The 24,520-nt window shown below is 29.6% G+C and overlaps 2 protein-coding genes across 2 annotated transcripts in view; both read left to right on the top strand.

Annotated features, from left to right (window-relative positions):
* LOC125844901 (fluoride export protein 1) overlaps window positions 1-24,520 on the top strand; it is a 300,878-nt gene that overhangs the window by 117,117 nt on the left and 159,241 nt on the right. The gene's annotated exons all lie outside the window — the stretch shown is intronic.
* On the top strand, window positions 12,371-16,553 carry LOC125844897 (phosphatidylinositol 4-phosphate 5-kinase 1-like). Its single transcript, XM_049524257.1, has 8 exons — window positions 12,371-13,928; window positions 14,043-14,207; window positions 14,344-14,509; window positions 14,677-14,787; window positions 14,870-15,063; window positions 15,180-15,310; window positions 15,401-15,494; window positions 16,242-16,553. Exons 1-8 carry the CDS (start codon window positions 12,646-12,648, stop codon window positions 16,546-16,548), a joined length of 2,451 nt encoding a protein of 816 aa, XP_049380214.1. The 5' UTR covers window positions 12,371-12,645; the 3' UTR covers window positions 16,549-16,553.

Below are 24,520 nucleotides of genomic sequence, written 5' to 3'. Positions count from 1 at the left end.
TTTTGGTTTACTTTTGTCTTTTTAATTTAAATACCTTTTTAATTAATTTTACCAATTACTATTACAATAAAAATAATATTTTTTAAAGTTGTTTCAATTTTAGAATACTTAAAATAAGTTAATTTAAACAGACAATTGACGTTACTTCTTTCGCCTCAAAATATTTGTTGTAATTTTATTTACACGCTTCTTAAGAAATATATTTTTTGTCTACTTATATTTGTTTATATTTGACTTAGCACACTTTTAAGAAGTACTTCCTCTGCCCAATAATAGTTGTCCACTGTTGATTTTGCACGCTTCTTAAGAAACTATAAATAGAAGGATAATCTTATTATATCACTCATTGAATATAATAAATACAATGTCTTGAAAAATGTTATAAGGAAATAGCTATAATTAATGATAAGGATGAATTAAGAATTAAGTGTAAAATTATCCATTGATTTCATAAAATGGACAAGTATTGTTGGACATCCGAAAATAGTACAATGGACAATTATTGTTGGACGAAAGGAGTAATTAATAAAATGATAAATTTACTATAGTATCATCTTTTGAATATAATAAATTATATCTTGAGAAATTAATTTGATGAATAATAAGGATAAATTAGGAACAGAGTGATAAATTATCTCTTGATTTTTTAAATTAGACAAATAAAAATAACATTTATTTTTGGAATAATAGAGTTAATGGACAAGTAAAATGGGACATATAGAATACTCCATGTTATTAAAAATAATTAATTATTTTATTTTACCCTTATAAGTTTTAAGATATACTTCTTCTGTCTTATATTACTTGTCCACGTTATTAAAAATAATTAATTCAAATTACTTGTCAATTTACAAAATCAAGATACAATTAATTTTAAAAATCATGTTACCCTTTAGTTATCATTCTTTTAAAACATACTCCCTCCATTTCATATTAATTGAATTGTTGAGACATTTTTCATTTTTCAAATTAACTTAATTGTTAAATTTTTAAAACTATTTTTAGAGTGTTCTTTCAATTTTACCCTTCATTAGTTAGTATTGGAATTAGTTATTAATTAATGTTTAGTTATTTTAATCAGAATTTTGACAATAGTTAATAAGGGTAAAAATGAAAAGTTATGTCTAATTTATGTCTTAATCTTCTTTTCTTAAAGGGTGTGAAACACCTCAACAATTCAATTAATTTGAAATGGAGGGAGTATTAATATTGGAAATTTCATCAATTATTAATATTGATAATGATGAATAAGGCACATAAATCAAAAGGGAAAAGGCATAGATTCCTCCCTAAATGTGTTCCGAAAAGTCACTTACACGCTTCAACTATCATGACGACATATTACACACTTTTACTACTTAAAAGTGAATTTAATACTACTCTGCTATGTGCAACACCACACTCATAGTATGTGGTGTATAACACTCGCTGCCACATCAGTGCTACGTCAATGCCATGTCATAAATTGTATTTTTATATATCCTTTTTACTTTCTTTTCTTTATTACTTAACTTCTATATTATTAATTATATTTTACACTAATTAATTCCTAATTAATTATTAAAATTCTCTAATAATTTTATCTTCTTCATTGCAAAATGGTAAAGAAGAAAGTTTTAGCAATGACCACCAAGGAAATTGCCTGCAATCTGGAGTTGATTCTGGAGTGAAAGAATTCTTCCATTCCAAAATGTACCCACAAGAAGGTTGCTTCGATTTCTTCCATTGATTGGCCATGAAAACTAAGCTTTCATTGTTATTTGTTGCGGCTTGTAGTTGTAAATATTTTTCAGATTTTTCATTTGGGCATACATTCTTTGTTACTTTTCCATGTTCTTCCTCGAGATTTCTTAAAAAATAGAGATAATAGAAAAATAAGTTTCTTCCCATTTTCAATCGATCACTCAATACTCAAAAACGTCAGCCAAAGCCCCACCGATTGAAACCTCCCAAAATTTAACTTCTTTTTGAAGTAATATATTTCTTGGTTGTTTCTTGTTATTGGTTTATTTTAAACTTAATGGGGTGTGAAGAAGATGAGGAAGGTGGGGTGTGAAGAAGAAGAGATGTGGGGGGTGGGGTTTAAGAAATATTTTGATTCTTAATTTATTTTTTTACTTTAATAATTATCTGACGCGCATGATTTTTTTTAATTATTATTATTTTTCCATGACAACTTTAGGGAGTAAATAAAATCACTTTTAAATAGCAGAGGTGTGTAATAGGTTGTCATGATAGTGTAAGCGTGTAACTGACTTTTCGGTACAAGTTCAAGGGGGAATCTATGCATTTTCCCTAAATCAAAATGTGTTAAAAAGAGGTACTCCCTTCGCCCCATATTAGTTAATCATCTTACTAAAAATAGTTGTTTCATATTCCTTTTGTCCCTAATTACTTGTCCACATTTCCTTTTTTTAGTTGTCCCTAATTATTTGTCCATTTTGACAAATCAAGAAAGGACAATTTTTTTTACCTATTATATCCTCAATTAATTACTTTGAAAAAGGTAGAGCTTCTTGAAAATGTTAAGTTTTTAATTCATCCACTTCATAATTAATAGAGGTAAAATAGTAAACTCACTATGTCAATTATTATTTTCTTAATATGTGCATCAATTCAAAAGTGGACAAGTAATTAGGAATAGAGGGAGTATTTGTTATCCATCTTAATTTAAAAAAATTATATTACCTTTACAATTAATTGTTTTTTAAAGTGTTCACATTAATTTGTAAAATTTTCAAGAAGTTTTTTTTAAGGGGAGAGTTAGAGAAATTATCTTTTTATTTATAATTTCTTAATATGCGTGTAAAAATAAAAGTGATCAACTAATATGAAACGGAGGGAGTAAACAACAAAATAGTACTACAAATAACCTTCAATATTTATGATTTAGCGTGTTAAAAAACAAAATGGATTAATAATACGAGACAAATGAAGTAAATATTTATGCTTATTTATGGATAAATAATATGAGACAAAGACAAATTGAGAAATTTGTAATCTTCGAGAATTATTAATACTAAGAATATAACGATTAATTTTGTTTTGAAGTTCTAAAATGATAAATATTTTAAATAAAGTAGATAAGTAGTTTTTTTTTTAAAAAAAAATAAGAACAACAATTATTTGAGATGGAAAGTGGATTACTTTTAATTAGGCAAAAGCATCAGTAGTAATTAACATGAAAAGGGGAGGGTGATTTAGTCAATAGACCCTTACACTCCCTAGGTGACGCCGTCATGTAACGATATAAACCAGGAGGATGAACTAGATTCTCATCTCCTCTTTGGTAACAAAAAAAGTACCCTAGCTAAAAGTTGAGGGCATATTCGTATTTATGTTACGTATTAAAAATACTAGAAATAAGAAATTAAGTAATACGTCTCAAAGTTCATACATATATTTAATATTTTTTTTCTTTTTTTGGTTAAATTAGGTTTGCGTCTAAGAGGAGATTGTCCAAATATTATAAAGAGGTCTAAGAAACCCCTCTACCTTTTTATTTGAGATTTCATTGTTTGATTCGTTGTATGATATTTTCACCCCGCAATTATTTGATTTCTTTGGGGGTCTAGGATTACATCATATTCGACTCTAATACATTGTTAAATTAATTTAGGCTTAATTAAAATCTCAAAATTAGCTTAAGGAAGCCCAAGGACCCCTTTCATTGATGTGGGAGTTTCTCCCATCATCAACCTCCTACCAAACAGCCTCCTAGATAAGTCCTACAATAATGAAGAAATTAATAATAATTTTATTATTATTTATATTAGAAAATTAAAATACAAAAGAGATATAAATTTGAAGAGCCAAAAGACACTTTTATTTTTTTTAATTCTAAATTCATGCCTTATTAAATACTTTTGATATTCTTATTTCATATTATACCAGCATAAAACTCCTCATATTACGAGTCGTTTAAGCGAATTAATCCCAATAATAAAATCAGCATATTTACCACTAAAAAATAGCAAAATTCCTTCTCGCTTTTCTTAAATGCCAACAATTACGATTATCCAAAACAGTAATTGGAACATAAGATAATATTAAACAAAAAATTGAAAATTTTGAAGTATATGGCCAATAAAGAATAATCCTAGTGAATATCAACTGATAAAACAAATCATTGGGAACATAATTTCCATAAATAAAAAAGTAAAAGATACAAAGACAAGTTAAATATTGGAAATAAGTTTTTTTTCTTTTCTATTTCATAATTTATGGAATATTTTTCCAAAAATAAAATAAACCACTACTGTTGTTATTCCCAACATTATTACAGTAATGGTTTACTATTTTTTATGTGAAAAAATTTAAAATTATAGGTTACCTATTATTCAGCCTATATTACTATTATAGGTTAGCTACATTATCTGAACAAAAAGCCTTATAATTTTGTGTACATTTTTCTCTCACTTGGGACTTAGGGAAATGAAAAAGGAGAAGAAAAGGTGAAATCCCAAGGCAACGTGCGAGTGATTTTACTCTACATTTTGAACATCTACAAACTACACAACTCCAAACAACTATTCTCCCGTCCACTTTTAATTGTTAGATTACACTTTTCAAAAGTCAATTTAATTAATTTTTAAAGTGAAATTAAATTGAATTAATATTTTAAACATTAAATTAAATATTCAAAAACTATACGAAATATAAATTACAATTTTTTGCATATCAATATGATAAAAAATACATCGTAAAAATGTTAGTCAAAATTCTTATCATCTGACTTTAAAACAGGAAACCATGACAATTAAAAGTGGACAGTAGAAGTATTTATAATAGATTCTCAATTTTAAAAAATATATATTTTAAATAAATTTGAAAAAAGACTAAGTGAAAGAAGCTTTGATGCAATAATAAAATAGAAAAATATTGACTGCAAAATTAGTAAAATAATCAAAGAAAAAGAACAATATTAGTAATAAAATTTAAAAATAAGATAATAAAAAATTTAATACTCCATACTAAAAAGGAAAAGTGGGAGCAAATAAGGTACTCCAAGCTAGAATCATCCTCTCCTAAAAAAAAGAAGAGAAAATCTCTCAATTATGTTAACTTTCTCCCTAATCCTCAAACTCTATGTTTCCTATTTGGAGTCATATTCTCAATAAGTTAAAGATGTACCATGTCACCACGTAGGTCACTCACAATTTGTCTATGTATATTTTCATTTCTAAACTTATTTCTCCTCGTATGAACTCATATCCTTCTAACCTTCTTATTTCCATTACTTTCATCTTTTGAATGTGGAAGTTTTTGATTGGCTAACACTCTGCCCATACATGAACATAGTTGGTCTAACAACCACTTTGTAGAACTTAAGTCTTTGTGACACATTCCTATCACACAGGACATCATATGCGAGGCAGGGGGGAGCCAACCTTCTATTAGGGGGTTCATCTGAACCCCCTTCAACGGAAAATATTACTATTTATATATGGTTAAAATTATTTTTTATGTATATATAGTGGATGTCGAACTCCCTTCGGTTAGTTCGTGTGTTCAGATCTCATATTTTGAACCCCCTTATTAAAAATCCTAGTTCCGCCACTGATGCGAGGGCCTCCATTTCATTCATGTTGCTTCAATACGATGTGTGACATCATCGTCTATTCTCCACTTTCTTAGATTATTGACCCAATATACTTAAAAATTCTCCTTTTATGATGACTTGTGTATCAATCCTTACTTCGAGATTTATCTATCTCATACTTTGCTTCACTGAACTTGAACTCCAAGTGCTCTGTTTTAATCCCTCTCAACCCCAAACCTTTAAACTTTTGGGTCTGTCTTCAAATCTTCAACCTAGCGTTATCTTTATAGTGTATCTCGTCAATCAACACATTCTACAAGCTACACTCTTTTTTCTTTTTTCGATTGCCAAAAAGTAATGCTACAAACTACATTAAGAACGTGGTTTTTTTAAAAAATATTTCACTTGGTGTGTTGTAACTTGTATCCGTGGTGGAGTTGAGTTAGATCTAGTTTCACACCAAAAAGTCCTATATTGAGGGTATAGTGTTTCCTAATAAAAGCGACTTCATATTCAAAAGTGGAGTCAATTCGGGGATATGGGGTTCATATGCATTCCCTTCGACGAAAAATTGCCCTATTTATATATGGTTAAATTATTTGTTTTATGTATATATAGTAGATGTTGAACCCACTTCAACTAGTTAGTGAGTTTACTTCTTCATATTTTGACCCCCTTAGTGAAAATCATTGCTCCAATCCGCACTATGACCATATCCTCCATAATTTGAACTTAATATCTATAATTAGAGGTGAAGTAATAATTACCATTCAACCTTATCCCTTATTGATCCCTCCTTGGCCACATTATTAGTTCGAATCACAATTACAAGTATTTTAGGGAGAAATATATTTGCACCAAGGGTTCATATGAAATCAATTGTAACATCATAAAACAACTTGCAAGCTAATCAAAGAACAAAAGGAAAATAGAAAAGGGAGATTCTAGACTGTTATTATAAAATAGTTAATTAAAATAAATAAATAACATAACTCATAACACAACCCTAATGAGATAGTTCTCCACTATGTATAGACATTTTTAGTGCAATTCCTTTAATCAGGGTCCCAAATGTAATTTGATAGTATATCAATTGAGTCTTCTATCATGGCTAGATTCGTAACATGAGTTTTTGGCTAAAACCATCCTTAATCTATACCCAAAACTTAAACTACATCCTTAAAGTATCACTCTTAGCAGAAAACATCCTTCAAGTATTTAAAAGTGACAATTTTCATCCTTCTATGTGAATTTATCAGAAAACTAATAGATCCCATAAAAATCAAGTCATCCCTTCATAATTATTATTCTTAGATACGTCAAAAATACTATTGTGAACTTTTTCGGTAATTGAGTTTAGCATTATGCAAAATCTTTTAATTTGACTATTTTTTTTCCATGTAATTTGATATTAAAAATATTATTAGTTGAATATGTTTCTTCTCAATTGAATATGCTAGAAGGGTGTTTGTTGGAGACTTCCGTTTCTAATAATGTAGAATGAAACTCAAATGCGAGACATAATCAATATTTTGATCACTTCAATATCAGAATGACCCAAAAATTTATTGATCTTAATACAATTTGACTTTGAAAAAGGTAAAGATAATTAAGCTCCAACTTCTTTCCGTTAGTAAATGAGAAAAGAGCAGATGATGTATCCTCACACCTTCCAAACATTTTTTGTTACCGTAAGCAATGGTGCCTGAGATTTTTAATATTTATTTCAGGAACTTCTTATAGCAGGTAATAAAATTATGCTGGAAAATTTTTGTTAATAGTCACGTGAACTGCTCATGTTTTTATAGAATCCTTTAGTTTTTTGACAATATCATGAAAATTGGTCACTTTTAAATACTTGAAGGATGTTTTCTGCTAAGAATAATACTTTAAGGATGTAGTTTAAGGATGTTTTTTGCCAAAAACTCTTCGTAACATCAACAAACTATATAAGACAAGTGAAAAGTAATTTTGATGTAATTTCCAAAACGAGCATACTTCAATAGTTGTTTTTAATTTTCTCTGATCAAGTTTCTGCATTATTTTTTGAATTATAAAGGAGTAAAGATACAAAAAAGAACAATATTTTAATTAGAAAATAAAGCTGGCATTTCCTTGAGTTTTATTATTTTGACCATATTTGATTCTTTCTATATCAAGTTTGGGAAGAAAGTTGTAATTTAGGAAAAAATGATTTGATTACATGGTCTAGGTTAAGCCATACAAAACTATACAGGTCATTGAATGAGGCAATACTAACAACCAACAATGGAAACTTTTTTGCTTTTGGTTTTTTCCAATTCCAAAATATGTATGGGGTCTCTAGGGTAGATTTACAAGTACAATACCAGGATTTGTTTAAAAAATGGGGCAGAGGGTTTACTACAATGGAATAGTATTATTTCCAATTCCAAACTTGTTTATCATAGTTTCTACTCTTTCCCTTTCATTTCATTTTACATAATATGATTTTCTTACTAATTTGTAAGCAATAAGAGATGTATTTTTTACATTTAAAAATAATATAACTTTAAATTTCTTAGTATCATGTTTTTATGATTACAAAAATCTTATGACATATTCGAGGCAATAAATTCTTAAATATCTTTTTCTTGAATTTCGTGTTTACGCAAATTATGTGAGTATATAGGAAGTACTAGCAATTTTTGTCACCATATTTCATAAGTTAATTATATCAATTTTTGACAAAAGTAATAAACAAGAGAGTTTTTTTTTAATGCCAATAGTGGTGACCAAAGATAACTCTCTTCAATTATTCCTGAGATGGGAGGGAGTAGGTCTTGCTTCACGTTTGTTAATTTATTTCTGGTTTACACGACTTTAGATAGATAAAGCAGCTATAAAAGCAATATTTATCTATCAAAATCTTCAAGCATCTTGGATGCATAACTCAAGAAGATTGAGGGATTAATGATGATGCCACACATTGTATTGTAGTTGGGTGGACTAAATGAAGGCTCACATTCAAGATAATGTGCGATAAAAATATGTTGTCAAGACTTGAGGATAAGTTTTATAGATTGGTGATTAGATCAACATTGTTGTATGAGGTAGAGTGTTGGCTATCAAGAACGTCCATGTTCAACATATGAATGTAGTGTCGAGATGAGAGTACTTAGATGGATGTGTGGACACGTTAGAAAAGACATGATCAAGAACAAAGCTACATAAGGTAAGGTAAGTATGACATCCGTGGTGGGTAAGATGAGGGAAGAGAGACTGAAATAACTCAGACATGTAAATAGGAGGCGCACAAATACACTAGTTAGAAGGCTTGAGAGGTTGACTGCAACAAGAGTTTAAAAAAGGTAGAGATAAACTAAGGGCATCTCCAACCCAAACACCAAATTTGGTGTCAACACTATTTTTGGTGTAATCAACTCCAACCCACTGCACCAAATTTTACACCAAAAAGTAATAATTTTCTCTCTCTTCATTATTATTATATTATTTCTTATTTCATTTATATTTTCTTATTTCATAAAACAAATTCTTTCTAAAACATTTACTATATATAATTCATATTATTTCCTTTATAATCGTTTAATATAAAATTATTTTGTACCATAATTTTTTAAAGGCTAAAGTATTCATTACCCCCTGAACTTGAAGCTTTTTATTCGGTGTACACCTAAACTATATTCCGTTTTAATTACCCCACCCCCCCCGAACTTGTTTATTCCCCCATCGCGTACACCTTTATTGTCCACCTGACGTAGAAATTGACAACACACTCTACTAGGCGCGTGAGGAAGTGATTTTTTGCCACATCATAAAGCTACAACAGTAAAAAAAAATGTAAAATTTCCATTTTTCTTTAATATTTGGCATATTTTAAACGAAAAATAGGGCAAAATGTAAATGAAAAGTAAAGGAAACAAAGATTAACACTTACTTGGTAAGAATTTTAGACAAATTTGAAATTTAATCGACCAACTTCACGTCTAGAAAAACCCAATTCCAGAAGGAGTTCCACGAAATCAGCCCTTATTCAAAAATAACTTTTAAACAATGAATGTTTGATATTTATTTTTTGCCATATTAATTTATCTAGGTGACTATTATTTATCTAGGTGGAAATCCACATTACCACTTTTGTCAGCTGTCGCGCGCGTGTAGTTACAATAGGAGTAGGTGGACAAAAAAGGTGTACGTGATGGAGGAATAAACAAGTTCGGGGGTAATTAAAACGGAATATAGTTTAGGTGTACACCAAATAAAAAGCTTCAAGTTTAGGGGGATAATGAATACTTTAGCCTTTTTTAAATAATATAAATTGCTATATACATAATAATGGATAATACAAATAAAAGTGAAATCATTAATGAAATACAATTAAATAAAATATTGATGTATACTTTATTATACCCCATACAATTCATATTTTAATAGTATTGATGGATCCGGAAAGAATCGATTATTAAGTTATTGTTATAATTTTTTAAAATTATTATGTTTTCTTGTACTTTTAAAAATTACTATGTATTTTATATTTCAATTTTGATGTATGTCAATTACTACTTTGTTGAATGTTTATTATTTTCGGTGATTTTTAAGTACATTGTATTATTTGTTTAAAAATTTGTATGTTTGCATTTTTTATTTTTGTGAAGGTTAATTGTAGTTATATCCAATTATAATTTATAGTAGAATTAACATAAATTTAATTTTTAAAAAAAGTCATATATAGAAAAAGTAATTTATTAAAAAGCTAAATTTATATCTAAAATTAATATTATAAAAATATTACATAAAAAATAATTAAATATACAAGAGCGTTAATTAAAACATACAATTTATATAGTGTTTAATTAAAAGTTTGTATAATGAAATAATAGTAAAGTATTCAAAAAAATGAATTAGTGTGATGAATAGTGTTACACCAAATTTTGTGTAACACTATTTACACACCAAATTTGGTGTGGGTTGGAACTCAAAACACCAAATTTAGAATTTAATATAAAATTTGGTGTTGAGTTGGAAATGGTCTAAAAAAGGACTAGGGAGGTGATCAGACAAGACATGACCAGGGCCATCTCAACAGATTTGGAGGCCTAAAGTCAAATTTTATAGAGATGCCTTATTTTTTTATTTTTTTTTTATAGTTGTCATATATATATATATATATATATATATATATATATATATATTAATAACTATAACATATTCAATATAATCCTACAAGTGAAGTCTTGAGAATGTACGATGTATGCAGACCTTATTGCAAACAGTGAAAATTTTCAATGAAAAAAATATTATATGATGTTAGAATAATAAAACCTGACTCAAAACCTTAAAAAGTTTATATAAGGTTTGTTTGGAAAGTCACATGATAATTGTAATTGGTGTAATTACTAAGGTAGTAATTACCAACTTAGTAATTACACTGACCTGTTTATTTGACAAGTGTAGTTACATATGTATTGTTTGGTTGCACAATTGCAATCATAAGATTATATTAAATTTTAAAATTAAAAGTTATTTATTTAAAATTTATATTAAACAAATAAATAACTTTATAAATGATATTAAATTAAATATTTAAGATATATATTGTCTTTTGAAAATATATTAATTAATAAACATATGTTCTTAACTAAACTTATGAAAAATAATTGATTTATATTTTTCAAAATAGTATATTTCAATTCAATTAACCATAAAAACTAAAAGTACAAGATTCCTATGAACATCATGAAATGTGTGTTTGACAAAAAGATTAATATTATAAATGAAATATCATAAATTAATAAAATATTATATAAAAATATAATATATCAAATCTAACTAAAAATATAAATGACTTGCAGTGTGAAGTCTCAAGGTAATACTACTAAAACAAATGAAACTAAAAATATAACATAAGTTCTAAATTCAAAACAAAAAATTTAACATAACACTCTTATGTCAAATTTCAACACAATATTCATAAATATGATTTAACAGAAAAGGAAAACGTAAGTCTATAACGTTACTCAACAATGAATTCTACTTTGATTTAAAATTAGAACATTAACAAAATTATGCTAATGATAAGAATAGATATGGCATAAAAAATAAATTATACAAAAAATTGTATAGAATCACATGAAGTAAAAGTTGAGAATGAGAAGGAAATGAAATATATAATATAAAATCAAGAATAAACTTTTAGAAATTTTCACAATAATAAAAATTGAAAAAAGAATTAAAAATAATAGAAATAAAAATAAATTAAAACAAAAAAGAGAAAGTATAATCTGCGTACATCTTGATATTTAGCTATCATTTTTTCTTGCTATTTTTTTTTCAATACTTTGCCTTCTGACTCGAGGATCTATCACAAATAATTTTTCTATTATCTCAAAAACAAAAATAAAATCTGCGTAGATCTTACTTTTTCCGAACTCTGTGGAGATATTCCTATTATACCCATTTGTCTTAAACCTTTAATTAGAAAATTTTAATTTTTATTAAATTTGAGATGAAAAAAAGTATATATACAAAATTTTGTGTATTTTTGCCAAGAAATTCTTATGAAAACAACAATATTTATTTGCCACTAATTTCATATATGATCAAAATTAGTTGAGCACATGAGGCATTTAAGATCACTAGGAAGTAGGGTGGGGAAGTGTAATAGACATTCAATCCAATTATAACCAAAAACAAACCTTCCCATTGAAAAACTTAATTAAATTAATTAATTATCCCTTATACTATAGTTTCACATTTTTCTTGGGGCTCCGTGTCTACTTTTTCTTTTAAGCTTTTTTCATATTCTTTTTTTTTTTTTACTTTAATTTATTTTCCATTTAAATGCCTTTCATCTTTGTTTCTCTCTCTTCCTTGTGTTTCCCTCAAAACTCTTGTTTGTATTCATACTTCTCTTTACTCTCTTCCAATACAGCAAAGCCAATTGTGACTCTTTCTCTCTCTTCTATCTTCTTTCCATTTCTAGAGAGAGAAACATCAAACACCCAAAAAGGAGTTGGCCGGAGAATATGCTCCGGTGTAGCCATTTTCAGGTATAATTCAAAGAAACAGGACGAGTTTGTTGTAAAAGAAGACCATTTTTGATATCATTGAGTGAAAAAAGTGAAATGCCGGAAACCCTTTTGTTGTCGAACCAGATTCCTGAAATATCGACCAGAAGGAAGGAAAATACTAAGGAAGTGGATGAGGAGGAGAAAGAGAAGATTCTAGAATCAACTACAACTACGACGACGACGCCAAGGTCAGTTATCATCATTCCTCGGAGCAAATCACAAGCAACATTAAGGAGAGTCATTCCGACGGATGGTACAATCTGTGCAGCGTCTGGTACAACTGGTACTAACTCGAACTTTGGGGTAGTGGAAAAGCACCTTCCGAATGGAGATCTGTACATAGGTAGCTTCTCCGGTAGTTCACCTCACGGATCCGGAAAGTATTTGTGGAAAGATGGGTGTATGTATGAAGGGGAGTGGAAAAGAGGTAAAGCATCTGGCAAGGGTAAGTTTTCGTGGCCATCTGGAGCTACATTTGAAGGTGAATTTAAGTCGGGTCGTATGGAGGGTTCAGGTACCTTTATTGGATCCGATGGTGATATGTACAAGGGCTCATGGTCCGGTGATCGGAAACATGGTTATGGGCAGAAACACTATAGCAATGGGGATTACTATGAAGGGCTATGGAAAAGGAATTTACAAGATGGACAAGGAAGATATGTTTGGAAGAATGGAAACGAGTATGTTGGTGAATGGAAAACTGGGGATATTCATGGTAGAGGTGTCCTGATTTGGGCAAATGGAAATAGGTATGATGGAAATTGGGAAGCTGGTGGTCCTAAAGGTAATGGGGTTTTCACTTGGCCTGATGGGAGTTGTTATATTGGGTGTTGGAGTAAAGATGCTAAGAATCAGCAACATCAAAACCAAATTCTTAATGGTACTTTTTATCCTGCAAACAGTAGAACTAACAGCCATGGCTCTGTTAAGAAAGAAAGTGTTGATTTCAGTGCTAAAGAAGATGTTTTGGGGGGATTTTTTGGACACAAGTTAGCTGCACCTTTAATGGCCGATGAAGATTGTGGGTTGCTAGTGATGAATATGGGGAAGAAGAGGTCATCCGTGGATGGATCAAGGGGAAGTATGACAGAAAGAAATTTTCCAAGGATTTGCATTTGGGAGTCGGATGGTGAAGCCGGTGACATTACTTGTGATATTATTGATAATGTAGAGGCATCCATGATTTACAGGGATAGCTTTGGGTTTAGTCGAGATGGACTAAAGCAGTTCAGGAGAAATCCTTGTTGCTTTAGCAAAGAAGAAAAGAAGCCAGGCCAGACTATATCCAAAGGGCATAAAAATTATGATTTGATGCTCAATCTCCAGTTGGGCATTAGGTAATAATAGAATGAAATTGTTTTATGCCAGTATATTGGATGTTCTATTTCAGTTTGATTTACTTTTTTTATTTACAATTGTTTGTATAGCTGAATCAATGATGGTTTTTACAGGTATTCAGTTGGGAAGCATGCTTCGATATTGCAGGATCTTAAAACCAGTGATTTTGATCCTAACGAGAAGTTCTGGAGCAGGTTTCCACCAGAAGGGTCTAAGCTTACACCGCCTCATCAATCTACTGATTTCCGTTGGAAGGATTATTGTCCAGTGGTGTTTAGGTATTGATTTCCTCTAACATGTAGATGATAAGTTGTCTTTTGAGATTGAGTGTTAATTTGATATTGATTAAGTCTGATCTTTGTTTACACACCATGAAAGACTCTAAAGTGTTTGGTTGTTTGTTGGGTTATCCAGACATTTGAGAGAACTGTTCCAAGTTGATCCTGCGGATTACATGTTGGCAATTTGTGGAAATGATGCTCTGAGAGAGCTTTCTTCTCCGGGGAAGAGTGGAAGCTTCTTTTATTTGACTCAGGATGATAGGTTTATGATCAAAACTGTGAAAAAATCAGAAGTCAAGGTTAGTTGCCTCACCTTTGACTTGCACTTGAATTGATTTCCTAAAATGGTCATTTTACTGTGGTTGGTTAACTGCAAACCTTGGTAGATAAGATATTTGCCTCTATTAGAAAGTGATGACATGCTTAATCTTCTAATGAGTTTGAATTTTTGCAATCTGTTATTCAGGTGCTTATTAAGATGCTTCCAAGTTACTATCAACATGTTTGTCGTTATGAAAATACCCTTGTCACAAAGTTCTATGGTGTCCATTGCGTCAAACCAGTTGGTGGTGTCAAGGTATGTCTGACTTCAAACTTAGAATCTTTGATTTGGTGCAGGGCTTAACATGTCTGATATTTTTTTCTTTAATTTGGTGCAGACACGGTTCATTGTGATGGGCAACATGTTCTGCTCAGAATATCGTATTCACAGACGGTTTGACCTGAAAGGTTCCTCACATGGCCGCACAACAGATAAACCCGAAGGAGAAATTGATGAAACTACTACCCTTAAGGACCTTGATCTGAACTTTGTGTTCCGTCTCCAGCGGAACTGGTATGAAGAACTAATCAAGTAAGTATAGGAATTCATTTGTTGTAACATTAGTTTATTTTCCTAATCAATAGTTGTCACACAATATATCCATCATTCTGTTTTTGCATTACTAAATTGATTTAACTTCTTTGCAGACAAATTGATCGTGATTGTGAATTTCTGGAAGCTGAGCGAATCATGGATTACAGTCTCTTGGTTGGTCTTCACTTCCGAGAGGATAGTATGGGTGACAAGATGGGTTTATCACCATTCCTCTTGCGTAATGGTAGGTTACACATTTGTAATAACTTTATTCTTAGCTGGATAACCATGTAGAGTCCAGAAAAATATAAAAGGAAGCTTTGCTTGCTTTCAGGAAAGAGTGATTCATACCAAAATGAGAAGTTCATGCGTGGCTGTCGTTTCCTTGAAGCTGAGCTACAGGACATGGATAGGATTCTTGCTGGCCGGTAAGAATGGTTTTTTTTACTGCTGTTAATTTAAGCTATTGGCCTGGAATTTACTTTTGTTTTATGGCATAAATTGAAGAAATTTCAATATGATGGAGAGCCTTTGTGACTTCTATTTTTACCATTCGCAAATCCTTTTGACTTTCACATTTTTAGTTGAGGCTTACAACTACACTAAAACTAAAAAAGATTGCCAAGTAATGCGATAAGACCTTACTTAAAGACACCTTGAAGGAAAATAGTAGTCCATTGCTCCCTAAGATCTGTGCTTCTATACCATTGGGAAGTATATTGAAGCAGTGATAAACCAATTTTGAGGGAGTTTATTAGACAACATTTGTGATGGGGACAACTGGAGCAAGGTCTTATTAATGAGTTTGGATGATTAAGCCGGTCTGACTATATTGCTCTTCAACTGGTATTACTTCCCCAGTTGTAAATAAAATTACTACTTTATTTTTTTAGGGCAGAATTGATGCGTGCTGCTGATTTTAGTTGTGAAGCTAATATTTATTTGATCACTACAAGTAAATTCAGGAAGCAATTTCTTGCAGATCCCCTTGTGACATCACTAAATAAGATTTTGCAACCACAAAGACAAACTGTTTTTTTCTTGACAGAGTTAATTGCTTGCTGATTTAACATTGATTTATCCTTGTTTCCATAAATACTTGTGGGTGTTTTAAATTGTATTGTTTCAAAAAAACCTTTTCTGACTTTGAAGTTACTTGAATTATGTCTTTACAGGAAACCCTTGATTCAGTTGGGGGCTAACATGCCTGCAAGAGCAGAACGGATGGCACGAAGGAGCGATTTCGATCAGTATACCCCCGGTGGTTTCTGTAATTTACCCCCTTCCCGTGGGGAAGTCTATGAAGTAGTCCTGTACTTTGGGATCATTGACATTCTGCAGGATTATGATATAAGTAAGAAGCTTGAGCATGCTTACAAATCGTTGCAAGTTGACCCCGCCTCAATCTCAGCTGTCGATCCAAAGCTCTATTCGAAGAGGTTTCGGAATTTCATAGGCAGAATTTTTGTTGAAGACAGGTGACAGGGCAAGAAAACGGAAACATCAAACAGCAAAACAAAAAAAAGGATGTTAAATTATAGAGATTCTTCATTGAATCTGGAAAATCCCAACTGGTAATGCTGCACATTGCCTGGAGTGAGCGGCAGCAGCACGCGATGGTCATAATCAAAGAAATTATACATTTTGGCTGCAGAGGTACACGGTCGAAGACATTTTTGGCTCAGGTGTATCATTCACGGGTGGTGCTTGGTTGGGGTTTGTTAGTGGCTGAATTTTATGGATCAGCCACTGGTTGAGTGCAAGTCTTCTGTATATTCCATGGAGTTGGGGGGAAATGAGTTCTTTTTGTGTTTTTAGTTTTAGTGATTTTTTTTTGAGCATAGGGAACTGCAAGTTACTCAGTAGGATTCAAAAAAGATTGGTGTGGTGGGGGAGGAAAAGACTTTGAATAATCAAAGTGTACAGCTCATAGGATCAGGAGGTTGAATATATTTATTCAAAAAAATACATCTATATATATAAAAATGTAGTAAATTCTTGTTATGTATGATCGATCATGTTTTTGTTTAATAAAGTTGACTGAAGGGAGAAAGAAGTTAGGATGTCTGTCATGTGCTGGTGCTGGTGCTGGTGCTTTTGTTTTGATATGAGTGAAAGAAAGTGGCATTACATTGAAAGAGTTTTAGTATGAAAAGGGGAGAAAGCAGATAGATGCTCTGGTGCTGGTCCTAACTTGTCTGTGTTTCTTTCTTTCACTTTTGCTTACCTTCTCTCCCTCCTTTTACTGTTTTGGAGTTGGCATGGTTTTGTGATATTGTCCCTTCACTCACTCTATTTCTTGACCTGTCCTTTCTGTACCCATTAGTTTGGGAAAGAATTTCTCTGTTTCAAAACATTTCTCTTCATTCGCCTGCCTGCTACCTGCTACCTTCCTAGGAGCTCTTTACTTTTTTGCTCCTTTGTGACTCGGACTCACAATTTTATGATTACAAGTGAGGGGTGGAACTCCCTCTTGTCTATAGATAGAGTTACTATCATTATTATAACTAATACTTGTGTGCACACAAGTCTTAAAATATTTTTTTTAGACTGTCACTAGTTTATGATGAAATTAATAACTTACGTCGAATTTATGAATATTGAAATGGTTAAAGCAAAATGTGGAAATGGCAACATTGTTGATTTGATGATTTGTAAAGGCATCAGTAGGTTGGAAATCGTGTAGGAACTGTAGGAGTCAAAGTCAGGGTTTCTCTTTTTACTGTGTGTTGTTCCCCCCCTTTTATTTATACTTTAGTGAGTAGGATTTTGCCCTGTCTCTTACTTCACCATCGTAAGCATACGTCTCTCTCAACACTCTGTTATCTGACTTTGCTATTTTACACCCAACCTCCTCCTATTTCTTCATTACTTCACTAACACACAACTTTCCTATATTTTAAAAAAATTACGCAAAAAAAAAAAAACCTCTTTCAACTATTCGAAATAGATTTAATTGGCTCAAACATATCCTTCAACTAGTCAAATAGCTCAACAAATTTTCCCTTCAACTATTCAAAACGAGGCAAGTTTTCTTTCATTGAACGTTTAGGGCAAGTTAACTGTAAAGATTTGAACAACAACTAATATCGAAGATTAATTTGTTAAAATGAGAAGTCTTTATGTAACTTATTTTCTTATGAAAAAAAATAACCCAATTAAAACAAGGGCAAAATGTCCCATTTCAAATTTAATTAATGCAACCATCGTTAGTAAGAAAGATATTTTAAAGCTAGTTAGAGGCATTTTTTAGCCAATTAACTAGCAACGAGCAAATTTTTTCTAAATAAAGAACGTAATAGATGATAAAATTGACCTAGTCCAAGAGTTTTTCCTTTTTTTTTTCTTTATTATAAAATTATACAAATATTACTACTCCATTATAATAGGATGGATTATTTTTTTCTTAAAAAAATAAGAAGATATTTGTTGATATAGTATAGATTGAAGATAGTAATATACATGCCTAAAACTAGGAGAATTATAAGATGGAGCCTCAAATTTGTAGATGTTACTTTTGTTGTGGTCATTATCAACAGTTAGAATGTCTGAGGCCCTACTACTTTAAATATAAATATAATGAAATGAGTGTTGGGATAAGCTCCTAATCCTAACGAGGCAAGTCAAGTAAAAGATGAGGACGTCATAGATGCGTAATGAAACACCTTAATATTATTGTGTTCCGATATTCCGTAATTGTATCAGAGTTTAATCAAATTTAGATTTATGGTGAACATTGAGGAGTAAAGTGTTTCCTAATAAAAGCGACCTCATATTCAAGAAATTGAAAACTTGAACCCGAGACACGTAGTTAAGAATGAAGAACTACTTAGCACTCTATTATACTTTTTATTGGTGCTTAATATCCAATTTATTAGTAGGTGTTTCGTAATGAAAATTCAATATTTTTTATTTGTATTTGAAGTTTTTGAAGTTAGGGGTCGTTTGGTAGAGTGTATTAAAAAAAATGCATGCTTTAGTCTTGTGTATTACTAGTACCTTGTTTGGTACTTTTTTTCAACCTATGTATACATTAGTTATACACTCTATTGTGTATTAAGGTGTGTATTGCTAATACCATGGATTTCTAGGTATTAGCAATGCAATGACTTTAATGCATGCATTAACTCAATTAAAGACCCAATTGCCCCCTCAATACTTTTTTTTTTCTACCATAATAGTGAAGGGTATCTTTGTAAATATATTTTTTAATGCAATACATTTTATTTTTAATGCATCAAACCAAACAATGCATAAAAATAATCTATGTATAATTAATGCAAGCATAACTAATACATGCATTGCTAATGCAAGCATTACTAATATACTCTATTTATTATTATTTTTAAAGTTGTAACTGATCATCCTTTTTTTTAATGAAATATTTAGAATTTATATGTACTTTTTCTAAATGTAGTTTATACCCTCAATTTCTAAAAACTAGCAAAATTATCTTAATTTACCTAAAACAAACAATCAAATCTGTGCTAAAACATAATATCTCAAATAGATAATCATATAATGTCATAGATTAGATCTCAAATTCTTTGTAGTACATGCTATTAAAAATACTTTTCACTTTATTTGGACTTTTGAAATTGAAGTTGAAGGCCTAGTTTTATTTGGTTATAATTCTTGCAAATAATAGTGTTGTATAATTGTACTTTCTGTAAAAAAAAACATGAAATATAATTTGGATAAGGTCATTTTAATAAAATAATTATTATTTTTTGTAAATAAAAAGGAAAATATAGTGAAAGTAAATTAAGATTTTGGATATTTTCGAAATTCCAAACATAAGTTTATGGTCAAATGCTGATTTTCAAATAAAATTAAATTTTTTTATATGATAAAGTGAAATATTTCATCGCCAAACAAGTTATCATTGATAATAACATCAAAACTTTGGTGACTTCTATTGAAATTGAAATAACTATGGGTAAAACAGAAACAATAAAAATATATAAACTTCAACAATGATAAATTAGATGGAGAAAGATCATGGCGCAATAGTTGAGGATGAGAAGTTGTGTAACAACCATATTTTTGTTTTTCTCATTTTTGTCTTTTAAAAATTATATATGTTTGACTCTCTTCCTTAACTTTCTTGAGTTGTTTATGATTTGGAGAATGAGTAAATTTTGAATGTGTTCATGGAAAGATTTTCAATTTTAAAAGTTTAATCAAAGTCAATATTTTAAATTAATGAGGCCAAATTTAAGTTTTGATGATTCCAAATTTAATTCTTTAATGTTCAATAGTCTATAGACTACAGAAGCAAATAAATTTTGACTGTCATTAATATAATATTTAAATTAGTAGATTATCTACATTGAATATATTTATAAAGTTCTTATTTCTTTATTTTAATTGTGTAAGCAAATTTTAAAAATATTATTTGGTTTGAAGACGACTTATGTTGAAATTAGCTATGTTGGGATAAGTTATTTTTGAATTAGTTATGTCGAAAATATTTTTTATTGATTGTTTGGTTTATCATATATATTCAAACTAATATGCATTAATTGCATAATTTCTAAGAATAAATTGTTTGTTTACAAAAATATTCTCCATCTTTTTTTAAACAAAATTTTCTTTGCAAACTTTAGTTATTCATTCTTAAAAATACAATTTTCATAGTTATCTTAAATATTTTGTGTGTGCATTTTCATGATTGTGCATGTATTTTTGAAAATAATTTTTCCATCTTATTTAGCTTAAAAAACTTTCATCTCAAGTTTGTTAATTAAAAGAAACTTTATTGTTTATGTCACTTCATTTAAAGCACATATCACTCCTATATTGTAAGATGTTAGATTTATCTTCATTTTAACTGATATATAAAATACAAATTCTCAAGCGACTAAAATACCTTTTGATTAAAAATATGCAATTCGACATTGGAGTCAACACTTTATGAGAAATCAAAATAGAAATAAACATAAAAATTACACAAATAAATTCAACTTATAATATATTGACAAATAAAAAATATATTTATAGTGTAATTTTTTAATTGAAAAATATATTATTATAAAAATAACGAGTAGTCGAGGCTGTGAATATTATTAATGGTATTAAATATGTGAATATATGCAAAGGTGATGTATAAAATAAGGTTTAAGGGGTACTTTTGTTATTTTACATATTTTATCATAAGATAGTTATTCCGATATTACTATTCCACCTATAGGAAATAACTTAACCCAATACTAATTATTAATCACAAAATAAGTTATTCCAGACTTTATAACCAAAGCAAATATTAAAGGGTACTAAAAAGTTATCTCAAAATTATTTTTCCTTATCTATTAAACTAAACGACTATAGAATTTTGAATGCTATTAATAAAATTAATTGTTTATTCTGCACATTTCTGTCATTATATTTATTTATATTTATTAGTAAGTATGTTACATAGATTTTTTTATAATTTTCTTTTTAAAAGAAAAAAGATAAATAGTTAAGGTTAAAATAAATATTTTAAAAGATGATTTGACATCTATTTATTCAAAGTTTCAAAGTTGATGAGGGAGCTAGTCAGCTAGTTTAGTTTTAAAGTAAAGTTGAGGAATATAAATGATATTCACATATTAAATTAATGATCCATTATTTAGTTTAGAAGTGATTGCTCATTTTAATCAAGTAAGTAAGACAAGTTACATATTTAGCTGATCAATAAAAAATAATTATATTTTGTATAAAATATGTATATTTTACCATTATTTTGGTGGATGATTATCCATATGAAAATGACTCAATTTTGGGTGTGCTATGATCCAAATTCTACGTGAAGCTCCTATCATTGAAGAGATTGTTATTATTATGGGCACTTGCATTTTCAATATAATAAAGTTCAATTCCAGCAACTTATCTTTGACCACATCTCTCTTTTTATTTTTTATATGCCTATCAATTAAAGATTCTACTACAAGATATGCAAATCATTCACTATTGTTTTCTTGTTATGGACATATATATATATATACTTGGATTTGTTCTCAATGAGATAAAGCCAAAATAAGAATTTTTTTTCTCCTTCTTGATAAGTAAGAGGAAAATATGTGTTTGTAGAGCTAGAGATCAAATATCCTAAAGAAAGAAAAGTAGAAAGAAATAAATCAGAAAAAGGAATAGAGAGAACCATAATATAATGCCTAATAATAATAATAATAGTAATAAGTTGCTGTCTTTTGTCCCACAAAAAACAAAATGGGATGCCCAATTTCTTGTCTCCAAAACTCTCCACCATTTATTGTGCTTGTTGCTCTCACCATTTTTGCCAAGGACTTTTCATTGATAATTTTAATATTAAGGTATACTTCTTTTTATGTCATCATGCAAAATTTATCTAATGGACTTTTCGTATCAAGTCTGACATGATAATCTGAAAAATAAAATAATAATGGCATGTAGTTAACTTTGTACTATATTTTACAAATCTTAAATCCTTTCATGATATAAATATGTATAGGGTATGAGAAGCGTTCTCTTTATATTTTACAAATTTAAGGGCATTTTTATGTATTTTGTGAATATAGAAAATTATATAAATTTTTTTGGTGGTCCAATAAAACAGAATAAGACATGCAATAGTCAAATGCATCAATTTTTAAAAAGCAAGACTAGAAAATCATCAAATCTATGTGTATATATGTAACCCCGTCTTGTGAATGTGATTCTGTGACTCCTGGCATGCTCTCAAGGGCACTAAGATAGTGACGCTTCAAAACTTAGTTTTTGAATTGTTATGACAAAAGAAATGGATTTAAATTTTGGACGTAACTCAATTTCAAAAATTAGATCACGGTGAGATGGTTACTCAAGACCATATTAAGACGACCAAACTCCCTTATAATGCCCGCCGATATGGAATCGAGATTGAATATCTGGAGCATGGATAATTATAAGATGAGATGGCTCAACAACGGAAACTATGAATTATAGCTAGGCTGGGTTTGACACTAACTGAACCCTAAAAACTAGGTTATAAGGGGAGGATTGCCCAAGACTATATTAATGAAACCAAATTCCCTTAAAATGCCCATCGATATGGGACTAGGACTAAACATCTGCAACATGGACAATATAAGACGGGTTCATGAGAATTCGGACGATCCCAATAGCTTTTCCGTAGATCCTATATTTGTATTAGAAAGTTAAATAAATATAAATGTATATTAACTTGCATTGTGAACCCCAAAATTCCTAATCCTGACTCCGCCTCTCTTTATATATGATCAAGCACAACTTAAAAAACAAGAACAAAATTGTATGAGTTACTATTATATTGTGTATTTTTTTTAAAAAAAGAGTTTATATGAAAAAAACTAAAGTCTAGAAAAATTATATTAGACGTGGAATTATAATAGGGTGAACATGCATGCATGTGTTAGAGTGTTAGACCACAAGAAATATGATGTGAGACGTGAAAGATGAGTTTGCTCTTGGAAATACAAAGGAGTGTCCAACTCTAAATTTCTATAATATGAATCATTTAAAAAAAATATGGTGACAAATGATAATAAACAAAATCAGGATATACATGTTAATTATTGATAATTATTATTTATAAGAAATTACAATCTATTTACATTTATATTTTAATATATACTAATTTAATTGATCAATTTTGCAAAATTTCAATTCTTTTTCCTTGTTTAGATTACAAAATTGGTATTTCCTAAATACAGAAAAATATTATTAATTCATCCCTATCTCTTCTTTCATTTTGTTGGCTCAACTAATTATATTCTTCACGCCTTCACAACATGAGATTCCAAAATGATGAGATAACAATTTCATCCTTTTTTTTTTGGGTTGAAATATAATACATGTTCAATGAATTATTTGATGTTAGACTAAAGAATTTATATGTCTTGAACAATATATATATTCTATAAACTTTTGACTAATGAATAAATTAATAGAGCCGTTCATTGTTATGGCCACCCATAAATAGGAATATCCTTATCTCTTTTATGAAGTCTCGTCAACTAAAACTTTCTTCTGTCTCAATTTATATGATATATTTTTCCTTTTAATCAGTTAAAAAAGAATAACATATTTCATTTATCTTTAATGAGATCGATAATTTATAGTCACACATATTAGTAACTTATTTTATACCAAAAATTTTAAAAGCCTTTCTTTTTTAAACTCTGTAATGAATCAAACTATATATAAATTGAAAAAAAAAATTCTCTTTAATGCATTGGGTTAATTAGTGGAAATTTGGCAAGGTAGAGGGTGACTACAAAAGTGGCAACCCACCATATAGATATATATAGCACATCTATATTCCTCAACCTTAAAAATTTGTAATGAGAAATAATGTAATCACATCAACAAATCCTTTTTATCTAAGCCACGTGCCAAGGCCACTCCATTAAGTGTCTTGATAAAGACCCCCACGGTAGGTTACGTTACAATCCCATGTGACCAAGTAGATCAC

The sequence above is a fragment of the Solanum stenotomum genome, chromosome 11 (genome assembly GCF_019186545.1).
Source record: "Solanum stenotomum isolate F172 chromosome 11, ASM1918654v1, whole genome shotgun sequence".
Lineage (NCBI taxonomy): Eukaryota > Viridiplantae > Streptophyta > Magnoliopsida > Solanales > Solanaceae > Solanum > Solanum stenotomum.
This window is presented reverse-complemented; position numbering and strand designations above follow the sequence as displayed.